The sequence below is a fragment of the Mytilus edulis genome, chromosome 5 (assembly GCF_963676685.1).
Source record: "Mytilus edulis chromosome 5, xbMytEdul2.2, whole genome shotgun sequence".
Lineage (NCBI taxonomy): Eukaryota > Metazoa > Mollusca > Bivalvia > Mytilida > Mytilidae > Mytilus > Mytilus edulis.
The window spans coordinates 40,165,573-40,187,216 of record NC_092348.1 but is presented as its reverse complement, the minus strand read 5'-3'; the positions used below and the strand labels follow the sequence as shown (position 1 = coordinate 40,187,216).

Sequence of the window (21,644 nt, the reverse complement as noted above, 5' to 3'; positions counted from 1 at the left end):
TCGAAAACAAGCACATTGACCTATTTATTTTTTTGGCTCTTTTGATTCCTTTAATTGTCCATTTTCAATATATACTAGTGTTATAAAAAGCTTGTTATTTTGAAACTGAGTAGCAAACCTCCTCAAACAACCTCAAGTTTATCGAGCGTATTCATTCTAAGATGTGAAATTGTTAAATAACAATCTATTTCAAATACAGATATTGTGTCACCACTTTGCCATCAAGGATTGATGCTTCATTTCACAGTTTTATTTAAAGTTCTTTCTATATCCTCTGGATTTGTCGTAATGATAAAAACTTTCGGATATTTCACGGCTGACATTTCATTGGCTGATATTATTATTACCAGAACAGATAGTAGGGTGAGTGTTGTTCTATTATTGTAACTGCAGCGGGCAATGTATCTGTATTTTAATAATGTGCGTAATAGCAACTCGTTCAAAAGGGTGAAATCATGAAAATGAAAGCCACTTGTTAACGTACCAATTTTAAAAATTGAGATATTCATACACCAAAAACAATTTTCCTAAATGAAAATTTCTGTTGTTGGCCATACGTTATTTTGCAAAACAAAAACAAAAAAAAAGAGTCGAAATTTTAATCATCCATGTTTAAGTTCCGTTGTACACGAAGTTAGTAAATAAATACATACTTTTATATTGCTATTGTTTTTATGTGATAATATATACTGTCGCAATACCTATTTTTGCAATTTCCTCTAGTCTTAATATTCATCTTAAATTGAGACTTTTTCTTCTTGTGCTAAGACATCAGTTATTTCAGGGGAAAATATTGTAAATATGTTCTAATTTCGGAATAAATCAACGAGATGGATATTAAATAATCAATTAAATAAGTCTTGCAGAATTAATATTGAATTATTACCTGTTACTTGTTACCTCTAGCATGAGCTTCGCTTTTAAAGCGTACTCATTTACACCCTTATCCTTAAACACGGGACACTCTTACAATGAAATACGACCATTTATGTTATCAACCAACAAACGATCGGTTTGAATGATATTTTCAGACTATTGCTCAGAAATTCGAGCGACTTAAAAAATCTGCTATGTTTATTACCTCAGTTAAGTGAAATATTTATTTTTTTTCTAAACAGAAAGTATGGTAAGCCTGAATAGTCGTTATATGAGCATCAATAATGATTTTTAAAAAGTTCTTCAAAATGTGTTGCGTTTTTAAAGTCTGTCGGTATACTTTGAATTTAAAATATCCAGAAATTATAATTATCGTTGTTTTCTCCGTCCATGGAAGGCAAGCATTATAACATACAAAATATACATGAACATGTTGTATTCAAAACAGGAGTTAAATTTTTAAATAGAATAAGACGAGTTACCTGTAAGTGTTTTATCTTTTATCTAGTAAACTTTAATAGGAAAAGATTATTCCTTTCCGAAAAATTGTTGTTGTCCCGGACTGCATATGACATTTATGGTATTTATTGACTAAGGTAGTAAGGTCGGCTAGTTTCAAGTCGTTTTAACAAATCTTCAATAAATGTAAGTAGGCTAATTGCATTAACTTTTTAAATTATTTCTAGTTCATAAATACATTGAAAAAACTGTTCATTTTTTTAAATAGAATCAAATAAATGCCTGTTTACATAAATGTTACTTTCGTTTTCAACAATATGCAAAATAGATATACATGTATTCTAATTATAATTCTAATAAGTGGGCCCCCTCTTAGCCAGTTAGTGGGTCCCACTGATGACAAATTCTGGATCCGCTACTATTGGAAACTAAAATTCAGTTGATAATATGTATTAAATAAAGATTTCTGCTTTAGGAAGTATCTGTAACGACCATTGGTTAGAATATTGATTAGTAACTAAATCATGAGTATATATCATACAACTATATGGTACAAAACAATAATTCGAATCACACATTTAGTATAAGAACGTATAGAATATTCTTATTTGCAAATATTTGTTTGTATAAACCGAGGGCAGGGTTGTCTAAGAAGTCCATTTTTTGTATCACTAGCCTGTCAACATTAAGGTAGTGAGTTCGAACCCCGGATGCGGTGGGTGCATTTGACTCAATCTTAATTGACTAGGATTGTCAGTTTTTTCTGCCGTAGTACGTATTTCTCTACCGGGAATGTAGGACAGAAAGTCACAAAAACACTTATTAAAAAAATATTTGTCTTGAACTATTACATTTAAAGCAGCTTTGTAATTATTAATTATTGAATTTCAATAATAATCAAATAATTGTTAAAAAAAAATAATGTCAAACTGGATTGGTACTTTATAATATATGGTTTCATAGTGCAAAGAAATATATCATTTTTAACAAGTTTTTGTGACAAAAATGTCGGTTATTGATTTGGGGATGTACGGCGGGCAGTCGGGTGGTCGGTCGGGCGGACGGCAACCAAATGTTGTCCGTGCATTTACTCATGAACCGTTCAACCACAGCTTTTAAAAATTTTATATGTTGTTACTGACAACAAAATGAAGGTGATGATTTTGACTTTTACCGTTCAGGAGTTATGGTTCTTGAAAGATTGAAAAATGGCATTTCCAGTCGTGTCCGTTCATTTACGCATGAACTGTTCAACCAAAGCTTCCCAAATTTAATATGTTGTTACTGATGACAAAATGGAGGTCAAGTTCAATAATGACGATTTTGACTTTTACCGTTCAGGAGTTATGGTTCTTGAAAACTTGAAAAATGGCTTTTCCAGTCGTATCCGTGCATTTACTCATGATCTGTTCAACCAAAGCTTTTCAAATTTTTATATGTTGTTACTGATGACAAAATGGAGGTCAAGTTCAATAATGTCGATTTTGACTTTTACCGTTCATCAATTATGGTACTTGAAAGATCGAAAAATGGCGTTTCCTTTCATGTTGTAGCATTTACTCATGAACCATTCAACCTAAGCTTCTCAAATTTTAATATGTTGATACTGATGACAAAATGGATGTCAAATTTGATATTGACGATTTTCACTTTCAGCGTTCATCAGTTATGGTTCTTGCGATATTGGCAGGACACAAATAAATGTTATTAAATCCGGTTTGCTGTCGTTGTGACAGCCTCTTGTTTTGGTTAAAGTCATAAGAAACCTCAAATTAAAAAAATAATGCATATGTTTTTTATATCTCAATGGATAGTTTTCATCATAAAACTTATGTACATATACTTTTTCCTGAAGAAAATTCTTAGTTTGTTCATATTTAGAAGAAGTATAAATTCTACTTATACTCGTTTATTATGACTTTAACGATCATTAAATTTAATATTTTTTCATTTCTCAAGGCTAATGAACATTTCCCTAAACTGTAAAATGAATATATGAAATAAAAAGAATATATTATATTTCAAGTTTTTTTTCAACAACTGTCAGCAATTTATTTGTGACTTTTTGTACTGTCACTTTTTATTTTATCAAATGTCTTTCTTTCTTGTGACTTTCTGTTCTGTGACTTTCTGTCCTCTATACAGGCACTCATAACTTCCGCCACCCACCCCTTAAAACTGCCCACCAAGAAAACGCCAAAAGTACTGAGATTGGCGTTTATCACCAATCAATTCATATCGTACTGATATTTTTTCTTATTATTTTTTATGACTCACAGAAATTTAGTTTTCTACATAGAACAAGCTATAAAGCACATTTTCCTAAATGTGAGATAAGATTTCCTATATATGGAGATTTATTATTCTTTCAAAAGAATCTTTTTGATATAATTATATAGCTCATGTATATTTTTTTAAATCCTTTAATCTATTTTGCAAACATTTTAATATGGAAATATAAAAGATTAATAGTGTTAATGTATACTATCTCTGTGCGAAATAATTGTTATCGGTAACCATTGACACACACGAAGTTATCATGCTTATGCAAGTTTTTAGTAATGACGGTTATTTTGCCAATTTAGTTGTATTACTATTGATAATCATGTGTCCCTCTAACTGAGTTCACGGTTAATTGTTATTCGTATTCATATTGCTTTTTCGGTAAGAGCCAAAGCTCTGTGTTGCAGGCCGTACTTTGACCTAAAATTGACACATTGTGACTTGGAAGGAGAGTTGTCTCATTTGCGCTCATTCCACATTTTCTTATTTGTATTCATATGAAAGTCACCTTATGTCCCATATGACCATTTCAATGTGTGCGTTTTCGCCTGACAGACGTCAATTTACCGTGATCTCATTTCTAGCGGTATTTGATCATTTGATGAATACTTTTTTTAAATATTACAAACAATACTTTCATGCCAGAAGAAAAAGCACAACTGAATATTTAAACGTATAGTTGAATATTTTAGGGTAAAAAAACAAACTGACGAGGGATGGCAAAATTAAAAAATAATTACCTAATGGTTGCAGCCTTGGACTTTGGCACCACATACTCAGGATATGCATTTTCTATGAAAGAAAATTTCAAGTCTGATCCCTTAAAAATAAGGGCAAACCAGGCATGGAATTCAGGTGGAAAGCACTTCATGTCATTGAAAACACCAACATGCATACTTCTAGATGCAAAGAAGGATTTTGATTCATTCGGATATGATGCGGAAAACACATATGCCGATATATTGATGGACGGGAAACAAGATAAGTTCTACTACTTTCATCGTTTTAAAATGAATCTACATAACAACAAGGTACATGTGAATACATTTGTAAACTGAAATTGATTATAAAGACATTTTGGTGTAAACAACAATGCAAAGTGATACACTTAGGGATTGCAGTTTTTCAACGGTGACGTTAACTCGTGCATTTTACTATTATATTTGCTATTTGGGGGCTCTTAGGGTAAAAATAAATGTAGTATGAGTGCCACTGAGACAACTCTACATCCTTGTATATGACTGTTTCTAGTTTTGCCCATTAGTAACAATCTTAACCTGTGTTTGCGGTTTTGAGATTAGATTAAGAAAAACATTTAAATCAAAGATCAGCAAAATAAGTTCTTGAGATAAGATGACACGATTGAAATCATCGGTTGTCTTCCTATATGAGCAATGTCCCTCTAATGGTGTGTTTAATCATCTGTACCTTTTGGGAGAAAACTGTAAACATGTAAGATCAGATTTCTAAATAGTGTTTGCTATCATTTTGAGTACTATAAAGAATGGAAATCAAAATTCTGATCTACATTAGCTCGCGTGCTCAAATTAAAAAGATAACTAAATCATAAATATATATTTGATTATATTGAAACATTAACCAATGACAGCTTTGTTATTTAAAAGTTCATGACTTGTAACATGCATTCGTTTAATCAAAATGGTTAAACATGTTTGTGAAACCTCCTCTTCTATCCTTGGACAGTGATGTAACAGCACAACAGAATAATAAACTGTGAATGTCAACCGGACATATCTATACTCATCAGATTAGCACGAAGCACAAAACCACTAAACTAAAAACCAAAGACACTGTGCTGATATAAGAGTACTCGTAATTACTGAAAGCAAGTTTGAAGACAACAACAACTAACTGATATATAAGACATGACTTAGTTTGCTCGGAGCCATTTATTCTTGAAACAATAAAAACTTATTATAATCGTTTATGCTGAACACATTTTCTGTATATATCACGTTATCAATTGTAGAACATAACACTTGATATGATGATGGAAGATATATCTGGAAAGCCTGTTAGTGCTATCCATGTGTTTAGTCTCTCAATTAAGGCTCTGACTTCACATTTGATTGACAAACTAGCAAAGCAGGGAACTGGAATTCATGATGATGAAATCAGATGGGTTTTGACAGTGCCAGCAATTTGGACGGATTCAGCAAAGCAGTTTATGAGACGAAGTGCAAATGCGGTATACTTTTTCATTCTACCTTCAAACTATTATAAAACAATTTTAGGGAACTTGATTAAGTCTTAACTGAATTTGTCTGCGGGAGAAAAAAGATTTCAGTCGTCGTTCGATTGATGGAGACTGAATGCATTGACTGTCTGTTCAAACATGTCCCAGTTAATGGTCTCTTAATTATTCAGACTGAAGATTAAACAAAATAACGTAGCATTTTATCAGATCGTATTCAAGAGTTTCAGCTTTTGTGTTTAAGGATTAAAAATGGGCGAAACCACTTGTTATTATTTATTATGGGTTCCCAATCCTCTGGTAGAGATGCACACCATCCTAAAATTATGTGTCTTAAGAGTTATCGAGGTAACAGCAAAACCATTTAATACTTAGACTTTTCTACCTAGAGGATAGATTACCTTAGCTGTATTTGGCAAAACTTTATAAATTTGCGGTCCTCAATGCTCTTCAACTTCGTACCTAATTTGATTCGTGCGTCACTGAATAGTCTTTTGTAAACAAAACGCGCGTCTGACGCACATGCAAAACAGTCCTGGTATATGTGATGAGTTTACTTCCTAGCGTAGCTAATTACGTTGGATTTTATTTTTAGAAATCTTTACTTATTTCTTCAAGCAATAATGGATGATACGGATTGTGGGCTGTTGGATACACTCACATATATTTCCACAGCAAACGCATACTAGCATAAAAGAAAACCGAAGACCTATCTTGGTGTTTAACATGTTTGAATGTAAAAGGATATTTTGATAAAAACGAAACTAAAAAATAGGAAAAGTTGGATTCATCTTATCTGTCAATTATTCCGTGGTGTCATTGTTAAACTTGATATAATGAGAAGACAGTAAAGAATCAGTAAAGGATGCAATGCTGATAACTTGGTATGCCAGAATTACAAAATGAAAGATGCAAGGGAAATAATTTTAATAGAAAATAGTGTTAATTAGGCTGCTAAAATGATGTTTTTCTCTGTATTCTCCTGATTTCCCCATCAATGACATTTCCCGTCTTACTATAACCAATGTGCAGAAACTGTTGTTAAATGCAAACAAACATATCATTAGTATTCAACATTTTTCATTAACAACAATATTTGAAGGATGGATGCTTGAACTATTTTGATGACATTATCTCAGTAAAAGAAGCATTTTGGGTTTTTTTTATAGGTTGTCGATTGTTATTGAATCTCATTCATCCTAGATTTTGACAAGTTGCAACGCAACCTCTTTAGGACAATCGCGTTAAATTTTGGGAGTGTAGGGTCGGGACGGAGTTTATGTTCTAGCTTTTTGATATATTTTAGGCTGGAATATCAGATGAAAATCTGCTTATTGCATTAGAACCAGAATGTGCATCAATATATTGCCAATATCAGAATTATCTCCCTACAGAAAGACTCCATGGGCCTGATGGAAAAGTAAAGAGGTTTCTGGTATCTATGAAGAGTTTATTATTTTCAATGCCTGAAAGTGGACAGAAGTATATGGTTATCGACTTGGGAGGTAAATTCTATTAAATCTGACGGTTCATGGAAAATGAAATTTCAACCAATTTTTGAAGTTTACAAGATAATTCAAGAATGATTCTCTTACCTCTTACGTAATTTGAGGGGAAACGTGTAGAAAGTTCACAAAACAGGATCTAGTGCATATAGATAAAAACTAAAAGACAATATAGTGGCCTAATGTTTCAAACCGAAAGGGATTTATAAAGGCCTGTTGAAGAAATCTTTTAGACGCTTCTACTGTGATTGTAGCACGCTCTTACCACGACCATACTACAATCATACCACGTTCATTCCGCGATCTTACTACGCTCCCAGTAATAACGTCAACATCGTGTTCCATATAAATACTGTATCATTCCTTTTATTTCCCATTGATACGTAGAGTTTCTCGGAAACAACGCAGTCATGAAACCAAAATCTACGTAAGGGTAGGGGTAGAGGGAGAGGCAGAGGGAGATGTAATAGTAATGAATCATGATTTCGAAAATATATGTGGGACCGACCTACCCAACCAGTAGTATATTTATTGAAAGAGAGACTTTGCTTTAAGAACGATAGTTTTGATGACACAGACGTGTCAAGAATGGTTGAGCCGTTGGAGATAAAGGACAAGAGGTCCGAATAATTGCATACAGATAAAACAAAAGATGGAAAGTTTTATGAATTTTGTATGACAGTGAGCATGATGATCGTAGTACGACCGTAGTCGGGGCGTAAATACAGCGTAATGAGGACGGCATGGGCGTGCTAAAAACGAAATATGGTCTTGAACAGCGTGGTATAAGCGTGGTATAGACGTGGTATAGTCGTAGTGGAAGCGTGTTTGGGTCGCGGTAAGAACGTGATGGTCGTGGTGAGGTTGTCGTTAAGTCGCTGTAGCACAGTCTCCCCGACTAGAATCACGCTTTCGCTACGCTGTCGCTACGTATACGATGGTACAGCGACCTTTGTGATCTTGCCACAACATTACTGCGCTCTCACTACGCTTCTACTACTACCTGATTTCGCCACGACCGCACCACAATTGTTTTTAACATGTTCAAAATTGGCAACGCTCATCACGATCATGAAGACCTCACCAAGACCGTACTACGACCTTACTACGATCTGCATGATTGTAGTGCGATCGTGGCCTAGTGGGATTGCGATATTATGCCTTTTTTGCATTAGGTGCAAAAAATCTGAAGCCCAAAGAACATATGTGAAACAGGAAATTTAAGGGGTAGACCTGGTATGGAAGATGACTCTTTGTTGTCATTTGCATTTAATGAATCAGTGACCAATCATTTCTGCTAGTTATGAGAATGCTGCATGTAAGACAATTAGATCAAGGAGTTGCATTGTTATCTATAAGATTAAAAAATCAATACTGAAATGGAAGAAAATTAGAATTCATACATAGTAAAAAAAAAGCTGTCCCTGGATAATAACCGTCCAATAACATTATCTAAAAATCCTACCGTTAATAATCCATAGGGACCAAAATGGATACATAAAAATCGCTATATAGGATTTAATGTGCGTCAAATTCAAGACATTATAGATTCTTCTGAAAATTTAAAAAATATTGAAGGAGCTATATTATTTATTGACTTTTCTGTTTCATGGTATTTTATTTTGGAATCATTAAAGAAATTTGGGTTTAATCAATCATTTCAGAAGTCGGTTTAAGCCCCATATTATGACATAAAAGGATGTATCTTAAATAACGGGTGGATTTCAGAAACCTTTAACATTGAGCGCGGAATTCGACAAGCGTGTCCTTTAAGCGCTTTATTGTTTGTTTTATCAGTTCAATTACTGGCTTGCAGAATAAGAGACTCTAATAATATAAAAGGAAAACAAATCAAATCTGATAAAAAATAACTCATAGTTTAAAAATCTCACAATAAGCAGATGACACAACTCTTTTTTTTTTTAAATCTAAAAATAAAATAAAGCATGCACTTAATATAATTGAAACCTTTGGATCGCTCTCTGGGCTAAAACTCAATAGAAACAAAACAGAAGGTATATGGTTAGGTAAACTTAAACACTGCAAGGACAAATTTGAAAACATTAATTGGAAATATAAAGTAAAAAGTCTCGGTATTTATTTTGGATCTGACAAGTAAGAATGTCAAAAACTTAATTCAGAAAAACAGTTAGAAAAATCAGAAAAAAATATTAACGATTGGAAAAAAAAAGAAAACAAGCATGATTGGTAAAATCAATATCGTCAAAACACTTGTTAAACCTAATATAACATATATTGCATCACTAATAAATCTGTGCAAAGAAACAATATCTAAGTTTAAGAGGGAGGGCGATAGTGAGAAAGTTAATTATTGCTAAGAAAAGATTATTTAGAAGGGGGTTAAAAATGACAGATCTTGATTCTTACATTGAAGCAATGAAAATAAATTTGGTTAAAAGACTTACAGATGAAACTTGGGCAAACTGGAAAATTATTCCAACCTACTATTGCAGTGAGTTTGGGGGTAAAAACCTAATATTTAAAATGAATCTGGGTTCTCATAAATCATTAGAAAACATAAAAAAATGCCTACTTTTTACCTAGAAATCTGAAAGTGTTGGATTGAAAATGGTGGCGGGAAATATGTATCTACGACCACACAATACATATTCATTATTCAGTGATCCTATATCATATAAACAATCATATAAAAAAGAAATAAAAAAAAAACAAACAAAAAACCTGGATTTTTGTCCGTCATTTGTTTTGATATCAAAATAAACAGCTGCGCCATGAGCGCATGATACGCCCGACGTCTTATGTGGAAGTCTTATGCAATAATCATAAATAGTTTATGAGAAAGTTTTAAGCAATAACCATATATTGTTTTAGAGACACGGCGGGACATGTGAAACCCCCTTCCCTGGTTTTTTTTACAAAAACTAAATATTACCCAAATAAAATTTTGAATCAAAACCAAAAAATATACAGATCTTTAGATTAATATATCAAAGAAGTGTGTAAAGTTTTAAGCAATAATCATAACTTATTTTTGAGATACGGCACGACATGTAAAAAACCCTCCTCTGTTTTACAAAATACTCAATAACTCAAAAATAAAATTTTGAATAATCACCAAAAAGTATACAGATCTTTAGATTAATAGAACAAACAAGTGTGTAAAGTTTTAAGCAATAATCATAAATCGTTTTTGAGATACGGCACAACATGTAAAAAAAAAACCCTCCCCCTTTTTTACAAAATACTAATAACTCAAAAATGAAATTTTGAATCATCACCAAAAAGTATACAGAAATTGATATTAATATAACAAAAACATGTGTAAAGTTTAAAGCAATAATCATAAATAGTTTTTGAGATATTGCGCGACATGTAAAAAAACTATCCCCCTTTTTTACAAAATACTCAATAACTCAAAAATGAAATTTTTAATCATCACCAAAAAGTATACAGATATTAAGATTAATATAACTAAGAAGTGTTTAAAGTTTTAAGTCATAATCAAGAATTGTTTTTGAGATACAGTGCGACATGTGAAAAAAACACACCCCTTTCTTAGTTATAAAGTGCCGTAACTCAAAAATTTTAAATCTTATTTTCCCCAAAAAGTATACAGATCATTTGACCATCATAAGAAACAACTATATTAAGTTTCATGAAATTTGGATAAGTCGTTCTCAAGTTACGGTGCGACATGTTTACGCCGGACAGACGGACAGACGGACGGACGGACAGACAGACAGACAGACAGACGGACACCGGACATTTGTATACCATAATACATCCCGTCAAAATTATTCAGTGATCCTATATCACATAAACAATCATATAAGAAAGAAATATATCGTATGAATACTTTGTAAAATGCAACTAACACAAAATATTAATATAAGATATATTTTGCTAGCCAAATCCCATGGTTTCATTAGCAATTAATAACTCAGGGAGAAACCTTAGAGTCATCGATGTAGCGCTAAGGGACATTGTTCACAACCAGTAGTGAAATAAAATATTTATATTTAAAAAAAAAAGAATCTGCAAAAGAAGACTACAATCAGTATACTTTGAGGATTTGTTTTGCATGATTTTCTACCTTAGGAATACGTTACTTTACATATATTTGTCAAAATCTTTCGGCGTAAAGCAAACAACAATCAATCATTCAATAAAAATCTTTTGGAATTTGCTGGTCCTCAATGCCCTCAATATTCGTATTTAGAGTTTAATTTATTTTATGCCAGAGTCAATAGTCACTCTTTTTTATACGAAACGCGCGTTTATTGTACAAAGTTATGAGTCTGGTATCTTTGATTAATTTGTCTTTACAACCACTGTCTTGATACCACTGCTGGTGGAGGTTTCATAGTGGAGGTAACCACTAGCCCAGTAGTCAGAACTTCTGTACATGTGTTGACATGAATTATCATTGATATGGACATATTTGATAATTATTTTAAGTTTGATTACGTGAATACAAAACTTTAAATTGTTTAAATACTAAGGATTTTCAACCCAAGGGACAGATAATCATAGCTGTATTTTTCAAAACCTTTTAGAATTTTGTGTCCTCAATGCTTTTCAACTTTTTACTTTCTTCAACGTTAGATTAAAAGCGCCTCTCGATTACGAAATTATAAACTGTTATCTTATATGATTTTTAGGCAGTTAAGCTTCCTTATGCTAGCACCATAGATGTGTGTTCCTCCAAACTTCAGGTGAAAAAAGGGCCATTGGTATCATCTAGCAGCTGGCTAACATGTTATTTATAAATACTTGGACATTTTTTATACTTTTAATTTTGGAATACAATAAATATGACTAGAAAAAAAAACACCATAAATGATCGTCGAACTATCCAAAAAATTTAAGTTGCACATAAGAAGCAGTGCTCAATAGAAATCCGTACGTATTATCCTATGTGCTTTTGGCTAAGATGTCAAAGAACAATTGTATCAAATATTTCATCGCCGAAAATCTCTATGTACATTTCCCAAATGGCAAAAGACGCAGGAATGTTGTTTATGTACACCCAATCTCTGTGATACTGAAATAAAGTCATATATATAACATGTATAAGTCTAAGTTGGCGGTAATATCAACTTACACGAAACGTAAGCTAGTATTTATTCTAATGTTATAACTGTAAGTTTTGTTAATCATCATGATCTTTTTTTTTTAAGAAGATTGTGATTATACACATTTGAATTCCTTTCTATAATCGTATTATTCCGTTTATCGTTGTCTTTGCCAAATAAGTTGTTATTGTTTTTGAATGAAAGAGATCCGACGTTTATTGGATGTTTTATGCCCGCGTCACACTGTCCCGATTTTTACGCCGATGGCAACACGATTATGGAAATTTTCAAAATCGGGACTGATCGTATCCAGATCGGGCTATTCGTAGTGCCATCTTTAACCTTCGTAGAACCATCGGCCACTTTTTCTAGCCTTCGGGGACAACTTCGGGAAGGGTTCTAAATTTTTTAACATGTTAAAAAATCCCCGAAGGTGCGTCCGATGTTGAGGGTTCGTATTGAGTTCGTATCACCATCCTCACCATCGTAATGTCACCGGGAATGCATCTTTGAACATCGTATTGCATTCGTGTTTCCATCGTTTCCATCGGGCAGTTTTGACATTACGATGTCTACTCGAATGAATCACGAAGCTACCCGAAGGTCTTACGATGGCAACACGACTTCGTGAAGACCTCGTAATCCCGTCATGATGCCATCGAATAAAAGTACGAAGGTGACAAGATGGAACTACGACGGCAATAAATCCAGCTAAATGTAAGTTAATTTTCGCGCTTAAATACATTTAAAGTGCCATGCGCGATATGCACTGGTCAGTCTACTACGACAGTTAAGAAAGACGTTCACAAAACATGGAGCCCATATCATATGATTCTATGAGAACAAGAAAGGCGACAGCGTTGTTTCTATTAATTCAAATGGAACAAGAAGAGCAGGTATTACAGGCTCAGGATTTACTTTTACAGATAAAATATTATTTTTTGTCAATTTTTCATATCAAATAACATAATGAAAATCATAAACGCGCCTCGTATACCAACACTGCAGGTACACGTATATAAGGAAACCAACTTTTTCTTCATTATTCTGACTTTTTATGTATCGTCCGAGATGTTGTCACACGAATGTTTACTCCATAAACATTTTGTTTTCTATATGTCATATTTTGCCGCATTTGTTGCTTTCCCCACATCCTTCCTTTAGTATATATTATTATGATATTCTCCTGGAAAGAGCTCTTTTTGAATAAAAGGGATCAACGAACCCATTACCTTACCTTTAAGATAGATCAGTAAACATGGGCATAATTATGGGTGATTATTCAGACTAGTGCACACATTTTACAGTTCAAACAAGGCAATGCCGAGCGTGGTATCCCCTCGTATGTAACATATTGGGGACAAATATGGACACTATATTTGTATATGACACATGCAGAAAATGGTAAATTGAATACGCATATTTGATACATAAACTATTTTTTTAGAAATCAACCAAATTATTCAGTTACTGGAAATACCCACGGTCTTCCGTCTTATGATTAAACCAAAAATTGAATGTACAATATAATATATATTCAATATTGATCAAACAATTTAAAACGCGTGATGCCTTCGGCATATAATTTAAATGCATCGTAAGCTGTACAGACATCATATGGCCATCGCGCCATCATCGTAATCCATCGTGTAGCCTTCGTGATCCATCTTGTAGGCTTCGGCTGAGATATAAAGCTTAAATACCGTCTTCGGTTAACCTTAGTATGTCCATCTTTTGCTATCGTATATACTTTCGGCACCCTCGTATAGACTTCGTTATTCATCGTACTTGCTTCGGTCACTTTTTGGTATTTTAACGAGATCGGGACCAACTTCGTACGAACTTACAATTTTCGCATTCGGGTGTCCATCGTATATAAAAATCGGGACAGTGTGACGCGGGCATTAAGAAATGTAGACAAGTCGTCCCCAAAACAAGTCGGACCGAGCCACTCGGACCGCTTGTCAAATTTACTTACGGTTTCATAAAATGTTAGACTAACATGTCTAGTGGAGCCATCAATCTTTCGCTTGTGCATTGGGGTCTGTTTAGGGGTATTTTGAGGGCCTAAATAAGGGAGGGGTTTACTGTAGAACCATATGGGATTTTATTTTTGTCAATGTTCAAATGACTTTTACTTGAAAACAGTTAGTGAAAGACACACGCGGTCTTCGGTAATGAAAACAGGACGATATAACAAATCAAACAAAACATAGGGTGAGTCCCTGGGAGTCATCCCATTCCCTTCAATTTGAAAATATGCTGTTATCTTGAAAACGGTCGCGATCCCCACCCCTAAACCATATACTAGTACAAACTTGTATGGGTCAATAAAATAAATCCAATGAAAATTTGGAGGAATTCCCAGTGTCACCCCACCCACTTCTGTTTGAAAATTTGTAAACAGTCAAGATCCACACCCCTACTGCATACATATTCTAGTATCGGACAATAAAACAAATCAAATGAAATATAGGGGAATCAACAGGGGTCACCTAACCCTCTTCTTTTTGAAAACTGGTAAACAGTCGAGATTACCACCCCTGAACCGTATATATGTTTGTATAGGACAAGAAAACAACTCCAACGATCTATAGGGGAGTTTCCGTGGTCACCCCCACCCCTTTCTTTTTGAAAACTTGTAAACGGTTGAGATCCACAACCCTACACCATATATATCTTGTTTGGGACAATAAAACAATCAAATGAAATATAGGGGAATTCCACGGGGGTCAACCCATCCACTTCTTTATGAAAACTAGTCAACGGTTGAGATCCCAAACCCTACACCATATATTTTCTTGTTTGGGGCAATAAAACAAGTAAATGAAATATAGGGGAATTCCACAGGGGTCACCCCACCCCCTTCTATTTGAAAACTTGTAAACAGTCGAGATTCCCATCCCTAAACCGTATATATGTATGTATAGGACAAGAAAATAACTCAAATGATATATAGCGGAGTTTCCGTGGTCACCCCACCCCTTTCTTTTTGAAAATTTGTAAACGGTTAAGATTCCAAATCCTAAACATATATATTCTTGTTTGGGACAATAAAACAAATCAAATGAAATATAGGGGAATTCCACAGGGGTCACCCAACCCCCTTCTTTTTGAAAACTTGTAAACAGTCGATATTACCAACCATAAACCATATATATTCTTGTATGAGACAATGAACTAAATCAAATGAAATAAAGGGTGAGTTCCCTGGGGATTACTCTCCCTTTTTTTGGAACTTGTAAACGGTAAGATACCCACTCCTTAACCATATTTAGTACTGTTCGTTATTTCAAGAAGATTTGATTGACACACAGGGTCAATCTCCTAGACGTAACATATGCATATTACTTTACTAGACATAACCAATTTGTATTGGACTTTGCCCAATATCAGGCTACCATGGGTATGACAAATTATGGGAGCTCTGTTTGTATAAGACGTCGTATTAAACAGCATTCTGTTACACTCATTTCTTGTTTATTATAAAATGTAATTGATGCAAAAATAAGTCTTTACTTTAATTATTTTTTGACTTATTTCTTGCCCTATAACATTTTTCATTATGGCTCATTTTAAAGAGAAATAATAATTCTTTCAACATGTTCAAGCAGTGTGAATCACAAGAATGTTTGACCAACTGTTTTATAATCACCTGTCATTCTATTCCAAATTTGGGATGAAGTAACATCATGGACATGGTGAAGGTAAGGGTCTCTTATATTATTTGGCTTTATAACTATTTTGATCTGAGCGCCACTGATGAGTCTTGTGTAGACCAAACGCGCGTCTGGCGTATTGAATAATTATCCTGGTACCTTTGATAACTATTTACTTTTACTATGGACAGGTCAATCAAACCTCACCTTTGATTTCTGTAGTAGTAAACCTTTGGCTGATTTGTGTCTCATAACTTTTGTACTGTAGAATCCAAACTCAATGTTCCTGACAGGGAAGCAATTCCATTTATACTATTACAAACTCGTACTTCGTTAACTTGTATCACTAAAAGTCAACTGGTACCAACGTTAACTACCAACTACAACAACTGCAATCATTGTGAACTTGTAACACTGCAAACTCATCATTAGAAATATACATTGGTATATGCATTGTTTTTGAAAATCTTGTTAAAATATCAATTAATTTGCCTTAATAATCAATTCATTAGATAAACATACATGTGCAATATACGAATGTTTAATGTTTGTCCTTTTAAAAATCTTTTAAAAATAAATTGAAGCAACACTTCCACAGTTTTAATGATTACGTTTGCCTTGGTTTTTAGTTAACTGCTTATAGCGCTTTTAGTGCTTTGATTTATGAAGTAATAATACTTTGATTTTCAAATTCAGCGTATAAAACATAAATTATTCTTAGAGAGATAGTGCATTTGCCTATTTTAAATACATCACATACCATTCAGCTGGAAAATACGTACAAAAGTAGCCATGTTTGGCGCACTTTTTGGAATTTTCGGTCATAAATGCTCCTCAACTTTGTACTTGTTTGTCTTTCTAACTATTTTGATCTGAGCGTCACTGGTGAGTCTTATATAGATGAAACGCGCGTCTGGCCTATTAAATCATAAGCCTGGTACCTTTGATAACTAATTATACATATTTGATACACACTTATTTAACATCAATGTTTGTCTAGTTTATATCTTTGAATTAAATCTTAAAGGTGTTTTCCTTCGAAATGATACCCATGTCCCCGCCGACCAACACACTGACAATAAAAACAGAACACACCGGCAAAACATTAGTTTTGATATGTTTAAAGTAACCTATTCTACTTTGACCTAGATATTATTATTTTCACTTCCAAAGTTGGGCGGAAAAATGTGTTTAGATCAGTTAATAGTTTACCCTTCCAATCTTGAAAGAATTCTATAAAATGTCTCAGGATTATTCTTCATGATGCATTTCGAAGCATTGATATGGAATTAAATTGGGCGCCATCACATGGATTTATTTCAAATTTATTACTTCCGTGACGTTTTTTAAAAAATTATACATGATAAACAGGTACCAAAGTAGCAACAAAAGCTATGGTCGAAAAAAGGCAAGATAACAACATGGTCTTAAAAAGAACAAAATATATAGTCAAACTGAAAATCAACAAAACGTAATATAGAAAAATTAGGATTTAACAACATAAGTCATGACAATTTTTGGCTTTATCACCAGTTGCTCTCAACTGTTAGTTGATTTTGTGTTCAGGTGAAAAGTCACATTTATCGGTTACATGTTTTTATTTTGTAGGCGGAACAGCCGATATAACAGTACATCAGAAAATGTCTGACAACAGTCTTAAGGAAATATGTCGAGCTACAGGAAGTGATTGTGGTGGCACATCAGTTGACAGTGCATTTTTTCAAATGATGGCAAAAATATTTGGAGCACCTCTGATGAATCTTTTGAAAAAAGAAGACACATCTGCCTATCTGGACCTTTTCCGTGAGTTTGAAACGGTCAAAAGAACAATTACTTCTGAAAAGTCAGGTAGAGTTAACATAACTGTTCCATATACCACACTTGATTTACTTTGTAAGAAGCACTTAAGAGAAGATTTTCCATCAACAGTACATGCGTCTTCTTTATCTACGAAAATAAGTTTAAAAGCAGATAAAATGCGTTTCGAAGTAGATTTGATAAAGACATTGTTTGAATCAACCATTCAAGAAATCATCAAATTGATTGGGGAAATCCTACAGAGGCAAACCGCAAGAGATGTCCCTACCTTTCTGTTGGTCGGTGGCTTTTCTGAGTGTGTTCTAGTGCAAGATGCCATACAGAAAAAGTTTAAAGACAAAAAAATTGTAATTCCAGATGAGGCTGAAATAACGATATTAAAAGGAGCAGTTTTATTTGGACACAAACCGGATTACATTACTTCAAGAATTTTAGGACTCACTTATGGTATTCGTAACTGTGTTAACTTTGACAAAGAAAAACACGGAGAAAAGCGTCGTGTACTATATCAAGGCATTGAAAAATGTGATGATGAGTTCAACACTGTCTTAAAAAGTGGCGTAGAGGTTCCTATTGGCACAATTAAAACAGATTCATTAAGAACTTTTATGCCATTTCAGCACGCAATGGATATTGAGATGTTCTGTACACGTGAAGACAATCCTAAGTTTGTAGATGAAGATGGTATGCGATTCCTAGGGAAAATGACGATTAATATTCCTGAACCATCGAAGGAAACGAGATACGTAGACATCGAATATCACTTTGGTAATACAGAACTGAGACTTAAAGCCATTGACAGACAGTCGAAAGTAGAATGCGAAACATCCTTAAATCTACTTCTCTAAGTTGATATGATGACATATACAGACAATCTCGGATTAATTTATCTAATGAAATTATTGTAAACACTACAGAGCGTGATTTAATTTACAGATATTAAAACGACAGATAATATCCTTACGCAAATATATATATAGAGAGATCCAAGTAATTACAGAGGTATAGCAATATCTAGCTGTTTAAGTAAGTTGTTTGTAAAGATCTTGTGCAACAGATTAGATTTTTTTGTAACTGAGAACAACATACTATGTCAAAATCAAATAGGCTTTAGAAAAGCTAATAGAACAATTGATCATGTCTATACATTAAAATCCATTGTGGATAAAATGTTTAGGGCAAAAAAATATCTATATTGCTGTTTTGTTGATTTTAGAAAAGCCTTTGACACAGTCCGGAGGAATTTTCTGTTTTCTAAACTTTTTGAGCAAGGTATTAGTGGCAATATTTTCCATTTAATTAAAGATATGTACACATGTGTTAAATATTCAGTTAAACTAGATTCCGGACTGACTGATTCCATACTCTCAAATGTGGGTGTTAAACAAGGGTGTACACTGAGTCCCCTTCTTTTCAATTTATTTATGAATGACTTTCCAGGATACCTTGATAAAAAGTGTGATCCAGTAGATATAGGAAATACAAGCCTAAATTGTTTAATGTATGCAGATGACATAATTTTAATGTCTCAAACCAAAGAAGGGCTACAAAATTGTCTACCCTCATTGGAACTTTATTGTCAAAAATGGCAATTATCATTGAATATAGAAAAAACTCAAATAATAGTATTTAACAAATCAGCTAAATTATTGAAAGACTGTAATTTTTATTTTGAGCAAAATCTGATCAAAAGTGTTCAAGAGTATAAATACCTAGGTATTGTAATGAGAGCATTTGGTTCTTTCAGTACTGCAGTTGAAGATCTTAGTAAGAAAGCACTTAAATTAAACGTAAATTTCACTGTACACATAATAATACACCTTTGCTTTTAAAACTTTTTGACTCCTGTGTAAAACCAGTCTTTCTCTATGGAAGTGAATTGTGGGGTCCGTACATTAACCTGGACAAAAGATTAACACAAGGTTCAAGTGATGATTTAGAAAAAACTTTTTTAAATTTTGCTCCTGAAAAGGTTCACATTCGATATTGAAATATGTACTTGGTGCCACTAAATATGCTCCTAATATTGCCAGTATGGCAGAACTTGGTCGTTATCCAATCTCTATATTTGTTATTTTGCAATCTCTTAAATACTGGCTATATTTGTATAAAGACCCTCTTTTGATTTTTTCAAAATTAGCATATAAGTCAATCGAAGAAGTTGATTGTACCTTTCCATGTACCTTCAATAAACACATTTTTAAGTTTCTAAAATTAATTAATTTTGACCATGTTTGGAATAATAAAGGAACTATGTCAGAAGGAAAACTCATATCTGCAGTGAAAAAGATATTACAAGAAAGATATGGAAATTATTTTTTCTCATGTTTGTCAGGTGAAAAGCAAAACAAACTACGCACATATTACAAGTTAAAAGAGGAATATAAACCTGAGACTTATACAAAGTTAAATATCCCAAAACAATATGTTAGACAATTATGTAAATTAAGAATTTCTAACCACAATTTACAAATTGAAAAGGGCAGATATAATAAAACGCCTTTGGATCAAAGAATATGTACACATTGTATTGACAAAATTGAAGATGAGTTTCATTTCATATGTGAATGCAACCTCTATCACGAGGAGAGGGAAAAGTTTTATGATGACATTGTTAATATTATACCATGTTTTTGCGATTTAGATAATTTTGATAAATTTAAATATTTAATGAACTGTTCGGAGACTGATGTTCTCACCAGATTTCTTATATATATAGACAAATGTATTTTGATTAGATATTCATCAGTGGGAATAATTGCATAATATTGAAATGTGAGTTTTGTCTCTTGCTTGTTATAAGTGTCAAAATTGTTGTCTGTTATGTTTTATTTTTGTTTTGTATATGTTTTTTATATGTGTTTATGTGTTTCAGCGATGATCCTTTTGTACTGGATTTTATACTGAATAAAATTAGTTAGTTAGTTAGTTATATATACACCAAGGATTTTTTTTTTATAGAACAACCTTATTTCAAACCCACTTTACATCAACTAACATTAATCATATAACTCATCATCGATACCAGGATAGAAATTTTGTGTTTACGCCAGACGCGCGTTTCGTCTACAAAAAAACTCATCAGTGACGCTCCAATCAAAAAAGTTGAAAAGGCCAAATAAAGTACGAAGTTGAAGAGCATTGAGGACCAAAAAAAATCCTAAAAGTTTTGCCAAAAACAGCTAAGGTTATCTATTCCTGAGGTAGAAAAGCGTACATTTAATTCGAATTGAATTCGAATCGAATGCGCATCGAATTCGATAATCGCGTTCACACACTCTTCTTTTTCAATTCGAATTGATTCGAATTGGCTAATTCGAATTAATTAATTCGCATTAGAAATAAGTTTTCGAAATAACATACAAATTAAAAGTTAACGTCGTTAGGACAGTAAAGCGAATTTGACGCGCATTGCAATTCGAATTAGAATTGACGTTAGGACGTTAAACTTTTCGAATGCGAATTAAACTAATTCGAATTAGTTAATGTGAATCGAATTCGAATTACGTGTGAACTCAGCATTACTATTTCAAAAATTCAAAGTTTTGTAAACAGATAATTTTTAATTATTACTATATCAATGATAATTCATTTCAACACAGAAGTGCTGACTACTGAGCTGGTGATACCCTTGGGGAATAAAAAAAACTCCACCAGCAGTGGCATCGACCCAGTGGTTGCAAATAAACTCTTCAAAGATACCAGGATTAAAAATTTGTATTTACGCTAGACGCGCCTTTCGTCTACTAAAGACTCGTCAGTGACGCTCGAA

The 21,644-nt window shown here is 33.2% G+C and overlaps 1 protein-coding gene across 2 annotated transcripts; it reads left to right on the top strand.

The window, feature by feature from the left end:
• The first annotated feature begins 1,435 nt into the window (after window positions 1–1,435).
• On the top strand, window positions 1,436–20,804 carry LOC139523654 (heat shock 70 kDa protein 12A-like). 2 transcript variants are annotated; one of them, XM_071317836.1, is made up of 5 exons: window positions 1,436–1,521; window positions 4,311–4,649; window positions 5,609–5,827; window positions 7,140–7,338; window positions 17,663–20,804. In XM_071317836.1, exons 2-5 carry the CDS (start codon window positions 4,335–4,337, stop codon window positions 18,718–18,720), a joined length of 1,791 nt encoding a protein of 596 aa, XP_071173937.1. In that variant the 5' UTR covers window positions 1,436–1,521; window positions 4,311–4,334; the 3' UTR covers window positions 18,721–20,804. The 2 variants fall into 2 exon arrangements, with proteins under 2 accessions (XP_071173937.1, XP_071173938.1); XM_071317837.1 differs by lacking the exon at window positions 1,436–1,521 and having other exon boundaries at window positions 4,294–4,649.
• The last annotated feature ends 840 nt before the right edge of the window (window positions 20,805–21,644 follow it).